This window comes from Mchenga conophoros, linkage group LG15 (genome assembly GCF_057382185.1).
Source record: "Mchenga conophoros isolate Kocher_MC1m ecotype Shallow Benthic linkage group LG15, M_conophoros_male_GT1.1, whole genome shotgun sequence".
Lineage (NCBI taxonomy): Eukaryota > Metazoa > Chordata > Actinopteri > Cichliformes > Cichlidae > Mchenga > Mchenga conophoros.
Window position 1 is genome coordinate 2,663,605 of NC_140540.1, and position 14,992 is coordinate 2,678,596.

Consider the following 14,992-nt stretch of genomic DNA (forward strand, 5'->3'; position numbering starts at 1 on the left):
AGTCAATCATCCAGAGTGAGGGGACAGATCGGCTGATGATCACCTTGGATTAGAGAGCGATCGCACCACACGGGGGCCGCCCAGAACGTATCTCCACTTAATCCCCCAGTCCTAATGGTGTGTGTGTGTGTGTGTGTGTGTGTGTGTGTGTGTGTGTGTGTGTGTGTGTGTGTGTGTGTTCATCTGCTTTTACATTCACAACCTTTTAGAACCCCTGCTCGTGTTTGCATGTTCATCCGGACCTGTGCAGATTAGATTTAGATTTGCATTTTCACGTGTGTGTGTGTGTGTGTGTGTGTGTGTGTGTGTGTGTGTGTGTGTGTGTGTGTGTGTGAGCAGGCATGTGTGTCTCGTCTCTGAAACGTGTTGAGAGCGAGCGGAGCAGATTACATTTTTGCTGTAGCCGCTGCCTGGGTCCTTCCCACAGCTGTCTGTGCTAGAGGACAATCAAAGGCCCGGTTGCGAGCCTTCTGATTGTGGTGTGATACTCAGACCCGTTCCCCTTCAATTACGGCGCTCTGCCTGTGTGTAACGAGCACAGCATCGCTCTTATGTTAGCAGAATAACGGTCTGATTAGAATAGGGATAGATTTGAACTCACGCTGTAATTTGTTTTGCTCTTTTCTTTGCAAATTTTCCCATCGCATCCCTATCACATCCTGCTGTGGAACTAAGTCTGACCGTCGGACTCCATTTCTAATGTTTCAAATCCACCAGATAAAGGGTTTTTTCTTCTTCTGCACTCATTTGTCGCAGCACGTTTGACAATTACATTTTCTCCTGCTGGAGAGATGTTAAATCACCAGCGATTCTGCGACCCCACAACTATAAGACCTTTAACAGTACTCATATGTTATGACAGCAACCCCATGTAATGTCAATACTTTGCTGTTACGCTAGTAATTAGAGGGTAGTTGTACAAGGCAGGATTTCCTCAACCGATGAAGCACTAAATTTGCTGTTTCAGTCAGAAGTGGATAGAAAGCCCAGGAGAGAAATTATGATGTATACTTTCTCCTTCAGATCTAACGCAGCCTAATTGGGAATGTGGTCAAAATCTTGTTATGCGCCTCCACCCTTTGGCCTTTAACAAAAATGAATGAACCAACAGTTTCATCAGCTAATGTTGTTTCTTTTCTCTCCTGCTCCCCCCCCAAAACCCCTCTTTTCTGCTGCCTACAGGAGCGAGCCCTGGGCTGGATGGGACCCACCATGCCCCCCAGTAAGAAGGCCCAGAGCCCCAGTAGTGGAGCTAGTGCCTCACAGGGCATGAGCCCACTGTACCGGCAAGGTGACGCCGCCACGGCGGCGTCTGAAGCCGAGGCGGCTGACCTCTCCCTTTCCCTGTCCGCCTCCTTCTCCAAGGCCGAAGACGAAGAGCTCACCAGCCTCTCCTGGCTCCACGAGAGCACGGACCTCCTCAACAGCTTCAGCCATTCTGGGCTTCGTAGCGTCTCCCCTCTGCAGGACCCCGATGGCCAGCACCCTCGCTCGCCCTCCTCCTCGTCTCCCTCCCCAGACGACCCCCTGCTCGGTGACGCGCACTCAGCGTACGACTTGACGGCGGGGGCCAACCGAAAACCTCCGTACTCCTTCAGCTGCCTGATTTTCATGGCCATCGAGGATGCGCCAAACAAGCGGCTGCCGGTGAAGGATATCTACGGCTGGATTCTGGAGCACTTCCCTTACTTTGCAAGCGCCCCCACAGGCTGGAAGAACTCAGTGCGCCACAACCTGTCGCTCAACAAGTGCTTCAAGAAGGTGGATAAAGATCGCAGCCAGGTAAAGAACTTCAACATTACTCTGACGAATGTTGCATAATCGCTCCTTCCAAGGTCGTTTGGAAAACGAGGTTTATTGTTGAGTCATTGACTTCATCAGATGATGAATTTGCATGATTTCAGTGACTTAAAAACTGAATTGCCAATCAAATCTGATACAAAACTGCTCACAATTTTCATTGAATCATCTCTTTGTTTCCACATGCATGCACAAAATTACACAAGATTATCACGAGGATTATTTGTTTCCCAGTTTGACTGCCGGTGCTGTACTTTGGGAGAACAAATGGGACTGTCGGGACAGTTAGCAGTAAATTGTGCATCCGCTTGATTTAAATGTTCTCCTTCCTAAATTTTGCACTTTGAGAAAGAAACTCCCAGAAATACAGATGCTGCCTGTGCTGTCTTTGGAAATGCACGCAGTACTTTTTTGATGCTCATTTTGTGCAATTAATCTTTGCTCAATAGCTCGAACATGATTTGCTCAGCTCAGCAAGCACCATAGAAAGCATTGATTTATGCACATGAAAAGGCTCAACACTGCCAACTAGTGTTTTCGATGCAGAATTACAGCACTCCAAAGTCCTGTAAAACATTCGAGATGGTAGCTGGCAGGTTAGACTTGATAAGGCAGAGCCACGATGGTGTGTATGCATGCACTGATTGCATGTGGAATAACATGCTAGTCTAGTGAAAGCTGTAGTAGTGAAGAGCTGGATATAGATTATTCGTGATCCAGCTATCATGCCTTTCCATTTCATGAATAAAAATAAAAAAAAACAGTTATGAATCGAAACTGTGCCCTCAAACATGGATTATGGATTTGGAGAACTGTTTCATCCTTACTCCTGATTCTTTTCCTAATCTATATCGTATATACCTGTGATGTACAGCATCACTGTAGCCAGATGGTAAACACAGGCCCATTATTCGCTCTCTCATGTGTGGTTGTAGCTTATTTCACAGCCAGACAGTTATCAGCGAGTTTGCAGGCATATCCAACTTGAAGTCAAACATATTCTGTATTTTGTCTACAGCTGTACCAGATTCGGCCTTATCAATAGTTGATGATCTCTGCTTTCATAGTTCTCTTTCACTCCGATGATATGTGCTTCCCCAGTGGGAACAGCATTTCGCTTTTGATTTAAGACTTGATACAGTCTTTTATACCGGCGTTCTCATCCCGATTTTGCTCCATTAAAGACTCGGGGTAAACGGGGAATGAATCCCTCACTCAATTAGCGCTAAATTAACACTGGAGGATTTAATAACACAGATGCCAACAGACTTTAGATTTCATCTCGCCCGAGGGTGTCGGGGGTGGGCGGGGAAGGTTGGGCACAAACAGTGAGGATCAATGCTAGCTTTGCGTGTTTAGCTGATTGCGATCATACTGGGGGGATATGAGAGCTCTCTGTGCTCTCCTTGACCAGCGTGTGAATCTGAACTCTTTCTTCTGACTGAGCTTGTGTGTGTGTGTGTGTGTGTGTGTGTGTGTGTGTGTGTGTGTGTGTGTGTGTGTGTGTGTGTGTGTGTGTGTGTGTAAAAGAAAGAGAGAACAAAATGGATGAAGGATGGTGTGTGAGTTTGTGCACACGCCCTCACGCTATGCTGTCATCTGGCCCTTGACTACAACGGCACAGAGTTTCTCTTGTATACATATCTCCATAGTAACAAGGTTGCAGTTGATATAAAAGTATGCTGTTGCTGTAGCAACGGGAAAACTGATTTGGCTTTACTGACTTAGGCAACTGTGTGTGTGTGTGTGTGCACATTAGCCTGAAATGGGCACTGAGGTGTTCAGTGGGGGAGAAAGAGTATACGTCCTCATCTAGTGTTATATGCACATATGTGCCTGTGTGTGTGTGTGTGTGTGTGTGTGTGTCTGTGTGTGTGTGTGTGTGTGTCTGTGTGTGTGTGTGTGTGTGTGTGTGTGTGTGTGTGTGTGTGTAGAGCAGCGTGTGCAGAGGTGAGTTTGGCAAGGACAGCTTGTCTTGTCTTCCTGTCACTGCACACAGTTTAAGACAGCACACTAATTAACCCTTCAAACCTATTTCGTTCTCTCGCTCACACACACACACAGGGCATGTCTGACACACAAACAAGTGCGCACACACTCACAAGCATGCATGAATGCTTAAAAAGCCTCACACACACATATGCGCTGTGCCGGTGTGGAAATGAGGGCACATCTCTGCAGACTCTTACTCTACCTGCCAAGTGCTGTGCTTTATCTGAAGCTGCAATTACAGAATCTCTGTCATTTTTAGTCAGACTCTGCCATTCAAAGCTTTTCAGTGAGAATATCTGCATGTGAATACAGCTTTTTATCCCGGCTTTGCTTTTTCCTTTACCTGTTTAAGTCTTTTTCAGTTGAGTGTGCAATTACAGGGTGTAAGATATTTTTCGCTCTTTTTTTTTCTATTTGCGGGGCGTCATTATGTGTTACGTACTGTTGGGGTGGGGGTGAGGGGGGTTTGGTGTAGGGGAGGTCAAGTTATCGTTGTCCAGGCAGAGAGAGAGAGAGATGGGCAAAGCGTGCAGACACGGCTTGCTTTGAACACACCAAATTATATTTCCATCAATTTACAGAGGTGGAGATTAATATGACAGTGGCCTATTTGTTCCAGTGGCTGTATTTCTGGGTCATATCCAGGCAGATGACAAGATGGGGACTAGTTTAGAATAAGCTTACTGCTCCCTGTGTGTGTGTGTGTGTCAGTTTTGCGTGTGGGAGTGCAAACTTGTGAGAGAGAGCGTGAGAGAGTACCACGGTTGCCATGGCTTTGTTTACAAACAGGATTCTTCACTGTGCTATATGACAAGTGTTGTTGCCCTCAGACTTGTGGATGAGTGTTGTAACAGCACACACACACACACACACACACACACAGTCGGCGATATATCTCTGAAAGCCTCTTATGAAATCACAGCGGAGAGAATGGGCAGGTTTGTAATCTGAAACTCGCTGCGAAGTCTCTCGGTGTTGCACTTAAGTGTGTCACCTTCTAACTTAACCTTGCCCCGTTCAGATGAGAGGCGTCCTTGATGCCTTTATGTTTCAGCACTCGAAGCATTATGAAGAGTGTTTGAAGTGAGCACAGGAAAATCTGTTAGTTTAAGGTGGTTTTTGATGTTCATTTGTCGGGACTTTGTTGCAGTCACAAAACTACCACTGCTGGATTTTGGGGGGAAAGCACAGATATGATTGTGTTGCATTTTCTAGAGTGCAGTGTTAGTAAGCCAGGGCTGATACTGAGGGTGCTGTCTGAGTCCTTCTCACAGTTGATCTCACAACTCAGCTATCTTCAAACAACTTGTTTGAAGATAGGTTGTTTTGATGCCTTATCTATCTTGTGCCACTCTCATTTCATTGGTCACCAGGACATGAAAACATTTAATTAAGTCTCAGTCAAAATTGATAAAAACCACTGACTTTCCCAGACTTTGGTCGTGTAAGCCACTGTGACCTAAATATTTTTCCTTCTCAGTTTTGCCAATTTAAGCATCCAATAGGCTCAAATTTTGGTCATAACTGTATTACCCTTCCAGGACCTGGAGCTCAGTAAAGCACCCCACCGACAGCCAAACCCTTCTGTTCTCTGATTGGATTGTTACATTTGTGATTGACATAACATTGACCAATCAGCTGAAAGGAAGAAAAATAGGGTCAAAATTTGTACTCGTAAGTTGAAACCCACACACAGCCAGGGAAGTTCAGCGCAGAGTTTTACACAAGTTTCTTGCTGGTATCTGTAACCAGATCTTATCAAAAAAAATTGTAACTTGTGTAAATATTTCTTACAAACACACAAATTCTCATCTATAGATGCACAAACATTAAATTTTCAGATATTTTGGTTTACAAGGTCACAAAACTCAGTTCACAACTATGCATTTAATTTACAAGTACAAAACATTTATGACGACAGTTTGAGCCATAAAATCCTGTCACAGTGGGATCAAAGAAAGGTGAAAGGTCCTTAAAGGACGAGCAACACTTGTAATGGAGTAAAAATATCTCGTTTCATCCAAAGAGAAGATATCTGTGTGCATACATACTGTATGTTAGTTGTATTGAAAGTAGAAAATAAAAAGGTTTATGTTCATGAACTTTCCAGCTGCTGCTTGACTTCTCACTACATCAGCTGTGATGATCTACACGAGTATTGTAAAGAATGGAGTCGCTCTGCTCGACTAATGGATCTAATGACAAAGGCTACGTTCACACTGCAGGCGAAAGCGCATCAAATCCGATTTTTTTGACCCTATGCAATCCATATCTGATCATGCTATGACAGTGTGAACGGCACAAATCCGATATTTTCAAATCCGATCTGGGCCACTTTCGTATGTGGTGCTGAATCCGATACATATCTGATGTTTCAGAAAGCGACTGCTGTTTGATGGTCAAGTCGCATTAAATCCGTCTTTTACGTCACCGACACAAGACTGACGCCAATTATCAGCGCCGGAGAAGACATCGCGAACGCTTCCTGGCCATCCCGTGTAGATATCAGTGAAACTGTTGGGAAGATAACGTTGGAGAAATGTGAACATTTTCTTTGTACTGTATAATCTGCAGATTCTGACAGAAATCTGCAGCTATCCTTTGAAGCAGCGCTGCTCTAAAACAGCAATAAGGATCATTATTAGGTTATTTACATTATTATGTAAATAACAAAATAACTTAAAGCAAAAACTGGGAAACGTGAAGTCCGAAGTCTTTATATTAAGGGCATCAGTCAAACATACTGTTGCTCTGGGTCTAAACAGAGCGCGTTGTGTCTGACATCTTCTTTTGCGCATGCGCCGCTTTGAGCGTTCACACTAGAGCGCGTTTGCTGTCGCATTTTATTTGTAGTGTGAACAAGCAGACAAAAAAATCGGATTTGAACAAAAAATCGGAATTGAGCATCAAGTGAACGTAGCCAAAGTTACAAAGAAAATGGTCATGGCATAAACGATAAGTGTCAGGCCTAAAATACTGCCTGTAGATTGGTTCAGATTGTCAGTATGTTCAGAGGAGGCGGTGCAACAGTAAGAGTTTACATCCCTCTGTAAGACACGGTGGAGGCTTTGACATCATCTGAGTCACTGAATTATCGATACACAAGATTACAATTAAATTTTGATCCTCTGTGAAATACCATCTGGAAAACCTCAGATTGGCTTCATTTTTCAGAACGACAGTGATGCCTGTTAATGCACAAAAACCACATCTGGATAGACAAACATACAACTATCAGTCATGGATCGACCTCCTAAGGACCCAGACTTTAAAATCATTGAAGCGTGGAAGCATACATTTACAGCTCAGATTAAATATTACATAAAAATAAACTATATAGAAAGTGTCTTTGAATGCTAGAGATGCAGAAATGTGTGCATGTAGCACAGAGCCATGGCTCAGTGTCTGAATGAGTCTCACAGGCCTGAATGTGTTTGATCTGCTGCTCACCTCAAACAAGCACAAACATACGTTTTGGATTTTTATCTGTAAGTTTTACAGCTTTTCCTACTGATAAAAACCTCCCTCATGGCCGTTCACACTGCACAAAATAATTAAGCCATAAACAGTTAACCTGTTGATCCCCAATGCCCCCTGCCCCAGAGGTGAGAGGGAGAACATGTAGAAAAACAGTTACATATGTAACGTCTTGAAACTGACAGAAAGGGGAGTTTCACTGCTGCACCGCAGGCTGTACGTGGCCCACGGTGTAAAATGACCCTGGTATAAAGAAATGAAGGGTGCAGGATATGTGGATACCATCGGCCGATCTAAACGCTGAAAACCCCCAAATTTCCAAACATATTGTACTGATTTTTCCAGACTTTTCTTTTACAGGTAGATTTTCCTGGATCCTTTAGGTATGCATATAAGATCATATGTGGAACAAAAACTGCAAGCAGGAAAAAAACACGTAAATTCAACTTGTAACTGAAAAAGGATAAATTCACAAGGATCGGCTCCTTGACTGAAGTTTTTTAAAGCATCTTTCAGGTGAATGCTTTGCTTTTATGCATCAGATGTTTCCAGTCATAGTGAGCAGAAGAGCAGTGAAACACAGGCTTTGTTTTCCTCTCTAATGCAGATAGAGATGCAATGTTTGTCTTTTCTCTTAAAAATACCTCTGTAGAATATTGACAGATAGAGTTGGTCTGTGCTCTGTGTGTGGGTGACAAATACACAGCAGTGATGTACGGGGCAGAAGATCTACAATTTTACTTCTGTTTACTTTTACTGCTGCCATCTTGGATTGTGAGGTTGGGCTTGGTAGGGCTTCTCCGACTTCTCCCCTTGCTTTCTTTACCTTCTCAATAACAGCCAGTGGAACAAATTGCAGCTAGTGTCGCATTTAGCAGCTAATATACCAGATATTTCTGCTCTGGAGTCAGTGGAGGCCAAAAAATGAGCTAAAAACAAGGAAAACATGACTCAAAGTCCACCGTAAAAGGCACGATGTAATTGCTGCCTTTAGCCAAAAAAGACAGCGGTCATTAAACGCATCTCTGCCTTTGTCTATGTGTTATTGTTCTGTAACAAGTTTGCTTCTGTCATTGTGATTCACAAGTCATGAGACTTGTGACCTCATTGCCCTTCTCCAGTGCAGCCTTTGGGACGCACTGTAAACATCTGGAAGACTGCTGCTTGGGAAGTTTGGGAGAGGTTTTCCACAGGTACCGTGACAAGCCATGGAGGAACCAAAACCCCGGTGATCTCGCTCTAATTAATTGCTCAGTGACAGCATATCACTAGCACTCTGGGAGTCGCTTCGCTTGGGCTCAGTCCAGTTTGTGTCTCTTGTCCTGTCAGAGTTTATATGTGCGGTGTTTTTGAGTTGGAGGGGGAGAACTCGTGAAATCGGCCGTAGCAGCTTTTTAGAGCCTTGAAACAACAGATTCGGGTCTTCTAGAGTCTGCTTTGTTGTATTATTGACGAAACACAAACGTAATCACCGATTCAAACAACGAAAAACCAAAACTGAAATGAAGGAATGAGGACAGCACGGGAAGAGCAGAACTCTGCTCAATCGAAAGCACGTGGGGAACAGCTTTGTCAGCCGTGGAGGAAAAGGGAATTCGTAACACCTGTAGACGACATTTCGGCGCATTACACCGCTCGGTTTTTCTACGTCCTGACAAAAAAAATTACCTGTTGTCCGGCCAACGTGTAATGTTCATTCCCAACTGTGCCGCTTTGTCCTTTTGTTGCCAAAGGGCTTTTGACGAGTGCTGAAATTGTCCGTCTCGAGGACCCTTTTTCAAAAGAATATTCGCCTTCTTGTATTTTTCCACTCCTTTTCCCCCCCTCAGCTCTCTTTACTCTGCATTAAACTTTGTGCTCGTGAGCTGCAGACATCATATCTCCAGCTTTACTCAGTGTCTGAATTAGTGTTCAGACATGTATCTGGTCCGTGCTGCACTAGTCCTCTGGTATATTATTAATCCTCCTGATTATCTCTGTGTAAGTAAAGATGGATCCTTGTGTCGCAGCGGGTTAATCAGGGTTTAAAAAAGCCGGGGTTAAAGCATTTACCGCATCTGAGGATGTCCGTCATGAAATTGTGCGCAGGCCTGATACTTTGGATTGGTGGTGTAGGTTAAGTCATGTTGCACGGTGGACGAGAAAGCCTCTTACACTGATGCTTCCACGCAGAGTGGCAGCTCTGTGCTCTCTGCGTCATGCATCTTTTTTTAATCTCATTTCGCTGTTTGAGTTGGAAACAAAATTTACTGTCTCTTCTCATAATAGCCACTGCAAACTGCTGAAATGGGTCTCCGTGGTGTATGGATGCCATTATTAATGATGATAAAACTCTTTAAAGCTGTAATTATAGTTGAGGATATACAGCTGTGCTGAGGAATAGCCACAGGACACGTTTTGTTTGCAGTTTGGACACAAATCTAAAACTCCTGGCTGCTTTCTGACTCCTCAGACCCGTGACACTGAGCGCCAGAGCCCATTTCATTCTAATGACGAGCTTAACCTTTAAAACTGTTAGGTAAGTTCTGTAAACAGCTGTAGACTTTAGTTTTAGCAAACATTAGTCAGACGGGAGGACGTCGCTGGGTACTATTTTCAGCTGAGCATGAAGACGGAAGTTTAGTGCCAGTGGGTTCTTACAGCTATGATGATGTCTATGGGATTGACTGGAAAATGAGCCGATGCTGTACGTTAATGCGAGATTAACGTACAGCTGTGGCACTGAGGAACATCAGATCACTTTAAATATACTCAGACGTTACGTATTAGTTGGATGAATGTATTGTTTCTGTTGTTTCTATGGGAAAACTTTAAAAGTGGCTTATTATATACCTTTCTTTGCCTTCTGCTGTTTAGATGAGATAAGATGAGCTTTATTGACATTTCAGGAAAATGGAAGCGCTGCTGTACTTGATGAGAAGATTCCAAACACGAGGTCAGCGTACATCACACACAGTGTTTTTGTGCTCGTGACTCTGGATGATGTCGCTGAGAGCAGATAACTCACCTCCTGTTCAAACCTTTGGTTTGTAAGGGGCAGCCAATCACAAGGAAGGGCTCAAAGGCAGCTAAAACAGCTTGATTGAGGCAGCAGATCATTATTCATGAGTCCAAAAAAGATGTTTTGAACTGTGGATCATGCAAAGCTGTGTCTGATTAGCAGCAGCATCACCTTCAGAGAAGTATAACATCCTGAATTACATCATGAGCTCACAGATATCGTTTGTTTATTGTAAAGTGTAGCATACGGCATCTTTGGAAAAACACTGCTGACCCCATTTTAGTTTGAACACTCTGGGAATGCATTTTCACTATCGGGGGGAATGTGGCACACGCCCCTGCTGCCATTACTTGACCATTTTCCAGATGAAAACAAATTTACTGCAGACAGCAAATTACCGGCATTGCTGACTTTGTTTTCTAAGCATTCTCAAGCACAGCAGCACGGACAGCAGTGAAACGGTGCCAAAGTGAATGTATAATGAACGTGTCGCCGTGGATGTGGAAGAATCAGCGTAAGCAGTCACAATACAACCTGTTGAAAGTGATGAGATCTGAAGGCTCAGCGTTCATGTGAACAAAGCTCATAGATTTAATCTAAAATGAGGGGAACACTAAAGTGTAGTGTAGGTTATGTCAGGATATGTGTGATGTTTCGTCATGTAGTGAGGAGTGTATTAGGGCTGCCACAAACGATTATTTTGATAGTCGACTAGTCACCGATTATTTATGCGATTAGTCGACTAATCAGATCATCATCCACTGGACGTAAAACTACAGCTTATTGCACCAGCAGCATCTGCTCTTATATAACTATCATTAGCTTAAAGCTTTAAGCTTTTAAGGTGCTAACTAAAAATAAAGACAAGATGATAGTTTATTAAATTTTAATGAAGTTTGCAGATTGTTTCGGTAAAGTTTAATAAACTCCTTGCTATCTAAAATATAACAGGACACCGGAGTATATTCTCCAGCATCTCACACTTCTGATAATCAGCTGTCTGCTTGACGTTTATTCAGCTGTGTAAAAACTATAACTTTAATCTCAGCCAAACCGATTTACTCAGGAACAAATAAAATACTAAAAAAAACAAAAAAACAACATTTTTAATTTATCTAAGTGACTCATATATATTTAACCTGAGTCGCGAAAGACAGCGGTGGGTTTGAAAACAATTTGCCGGGAGTCCGGTGTTCTCACGGCGCTAGTTAGCCTAGCCCCCGGCTAGCTATCGAGCTAGTGGGTAACAGACGTCTCCGAAAACGTCGGAGCGCTTTTGAAAATATGTGGTGTCCTGATAAACTGAGCCGATATTTGAGGTTTACACAGCTACATTCTCGCCTGAAAATATGTTAAACGTTTATTTTGTGACCCAGAAAGAATAATAAGAGTAATATTAAAACTAACTAGCTACCGCCATTGTTGGAAACTAAGCTGGGCCGCGCTATGAATTCTGGGACACAGCTGCTTCTTCTTCTTCGGGGTTTAACGGCAGCTGGCATCCTTGTACATGCAGTGCTGCCATCTTCTGTTTCAGTCCGTTATTACACTCTTAAATCCTGCTATTATTCCTGCGTCTTTTGCGATCTTACAAAGCTTCAAACGACACGTCGACTATTAAATCAGTCGTCGACGATTTTGATAGTCGACGTAATCGTGGCAGCCCTAGAGTGTATGCTACTTTTTTTTAAATATCTCCCATTTCGAAGTGAGACCAGCCCCCACAGCTTATATAACACAGGAAACAGATGTTAGCAACACACAGTCATCCCTCTCGCACTCTGTCTCCCCGCCTTTGTCTCCCCCTTCTTCCCCTTTTTGTCTTTTACTCACATCCTGATGCGTCCCAGGCAGGTTGCAGTTTGTGTAAAACTCTGTTGAAAATAAACACCAAACTACTTGAACGCTGGTTGTAAATTCAGTCCTAATGGTTCACCTTGTGCACACGCCTCCTGCCTCCATACATCTGGATTAGGAAATGTGGCCGCCCTCTAATAATTTGGCAGCTTTGCTGAAGCACAAATTTTCAGTACAAGTTAATGGAGCTGAAAGAAATGCAGGAGGGTGACAACTGTAGATTTGGTTTATTCTAATGAGAGGAAGACTCAAAGAACAGCGTGTCACACATCCTGTTTTAAGGTTATTTTTGCAGCGTTAAATGAGTTAGAGAATGCAGGCCGTACACCAAACCACTGTGGTACACGAGTGGGAATTAATAACAAACAACATTCAAATTTGACATCTAAATTTAGCTTTCAGTGAATTTTAGAGTATTATTTCATGTTTTCACAATGATGCATTCAGGAGGTCATGAGTAAAGTACCAGAAAGGGGATGCAAACCCCTCTGTACCCTCCACCTGTGGATGAACTGATAGGACAGCACAATTTGGAAACAGCGGGTGACGCACCCTTGTTTCAGCCGTGCACTCAAGTGTTTAAAAAATGTAGGAGAGAGGAAACGCATGAAATTTCTAGATTGGAATTTTTTTTTAATCTGTGTGGTATCAGATCTGAAAATTCACAAAATGTAACCCCCTTTCTTTGCAGATTTGTTAAAAAACAACAAAAAAAAGTCCTTTTCACCTTCTCCAGCTTCCAAGATTATGATGCTTGTTGCCAAGGCGACTGTTCTAACCCAGGTGGCAGGCCCTTCCTGTGAGATGCGCCCTGTGATTGGCCTATCGACAGATAGGCTACAGATTAAGCATTTTGATTGGCTCGCTGGCTGGTTGTCAGCGGCGGGAGCCCCAGCAGACAGAGATTCTGGAGAGAGCATTGATTCAATCGGCTGGCAGACAGTAGACACACACACTCACACACATACATAGAGGTATATATACAAACGCAGGCGAGCTGGAGGTGCCAGGGGAAATTTGGCCCAGTGGGGGTCACCTCTGTGGGAGCGAGTGTATGTGTGTGTAATATCATGCTCTCCAGGAGAGGCGTTGCTGGCAGTAATAGAAGCACTCCCAGGAGCACACCACGCTGGGTAATATCACACTCCCCAGGGAACTCGTCATACACACATTCTCACACACACACACACAGAGCAGAACAAGGCACATATGGCCTGTGTTCAACACGACTGACATACTAATGCAAAGATCCAGACGGGGGGACACAAATCAACAGTGCGCACACATCCTATTAGCTTCTTGCATTCTTACAAGGTCGGGAGCTGCAGCAGCCCGTAGCACAGTTTTTGACTCTGTGGACATCTAAGGATGAAGAGCCACGCAGAGAAACACAAGAAGTTCTGCACGGTCACCGCTCGGTGGAGATGATGGAGCCTGAAGGATAAAGTTGGATATCAGACGTGATTGTGAAGTTTTGAACCTGTGCTGCAAGACATCAGATATTGGTGTTTTTTGGTTAGTGTATATGTGACCTGCTGCTCTAATGTTTAACCGGAGCAGAGCTGTAGGAAAGCAGGTCATACAGCATCGCAGGAAATTTAGTTCATCGCTCCCTCGCCTTTGAGTCCTGTTTTTCAAATAAATGTTTTCATTATGTGAAGTGTAAAAAATACATACGTTTCACATGTAGGCCTGATCAGGAACCTGAGAGGAAAAGCTTTCTCGTCGAATTTCTTCTGACAAAGGAGGGAAAAAAGACTGAAACTTAAGAGAGCTCTGTACACTTTTCCAGTTAAGTGCAGAGGCATTAGCCACTATTTGCAGCTGCTTCTTTCATGTGTTATCTGCAGATTTGATCGGGTGCTACAACCAAATATCCAACTCCAGCCGACATCCTGTCATTTCCTCCTGATTTAAATATTCACATATTAGTAAAATCTTCTTTGATAGACAAATCTTTGTTGAATATATTAATTAGAGGTTTTATCAATACCCTAAACTGGGGTGATTTGCATAGTGGTTTGTGTACCACTACAGATAAGAGGTTGACCCTCTAATGTAGCAATATGGTGATTATTCAATCCTTAATTAATATTCGCCTGCATAACTGTGATATTTCCCTCTTTATAGATTCCTGGGCTAGAATTAGGAGATTGTCAGGAGTGGACATTAAAAAGGGGCGGGGAAAAGATGCTGGGGTGTTGTAGAAACTGCATCATCTCATAGTTTGTCCAGCAGAGCGGCTCCAACACTTGTTTCTGATACATTATCCTCTTAGAGACATTTCCTCAAAGTGCCATCACTAACAGGGAAAACTATTTGGCAGTAGTGGCTTAAACCAGTTTTATGTCTGGTGCTTGTTTCTCCAGGTGTTTACTGATTGGTTCCCCCCCACTTCTAAAATAAAGCCTGCATCCTTGATTTCCTTTCATATCGACTGAAAATCAGAAGCCCGGAGTCCCGTCGTCTTCCCACCCATAGCCTGTACCTTTTTTTAATATCACAGAGCACTATAAACTGAGTTGAGGACGACACCTTAAATTTTTGTTTTGTGCGTTCCTCCCCAATCTCTGCCTCTGTCTCTACCCCCACCCACCCAGTTTTTCCAAATTCAGATGACAAGGCAGATGAAAGCATGCTGAAGGCTCTGAGAGACAGAGACAGTCTATTTTCATGGCACCCTTCTCTATAATCTATAGGCTGGCTTCACTCAGGTTGGGGGGCCGACAGCTTCATTAGGTGAGGGGGGGAGCCGCTTTGATCTAAAAATACGCACCATCTGGAATGGAGAAAGTTAAAGAGTTTGCCTACGTCCTCATCAGAAAGAAGCTTCATGATTTCTTTTTCCATAAAGACGGACAGGAA

General features: G+C 43.5%; 1 protein-coding gene across 3 annotated transcripts in view; it reads left to right on the forward strand.

Moving 5' to 3' along the window:
* ches1 (checkpoint suppressor 1) overlaps positions 1–14,992 on the forward strand; it is a 63,698-nt gene that overhangs the window by 27,810 nt on the left and 20,896 nt on the right. For all 3 annotated transcript variants that reach the window (XM_085245999.1, XM_085246001.1, XM_085246000.1), the window contains exon 2: positions 1,183–1,782. In XM_085245999.1, coding sequence (XP_085102125.1) covers positions 1,201–1,782 — 582 coding nt within the window. In that variant the 5' untranslated portion in view covers positions 1,183–1,200. The remainder of the gene's footprint in view (positions 1–1,182; positions 1,783–14,992) is intronic.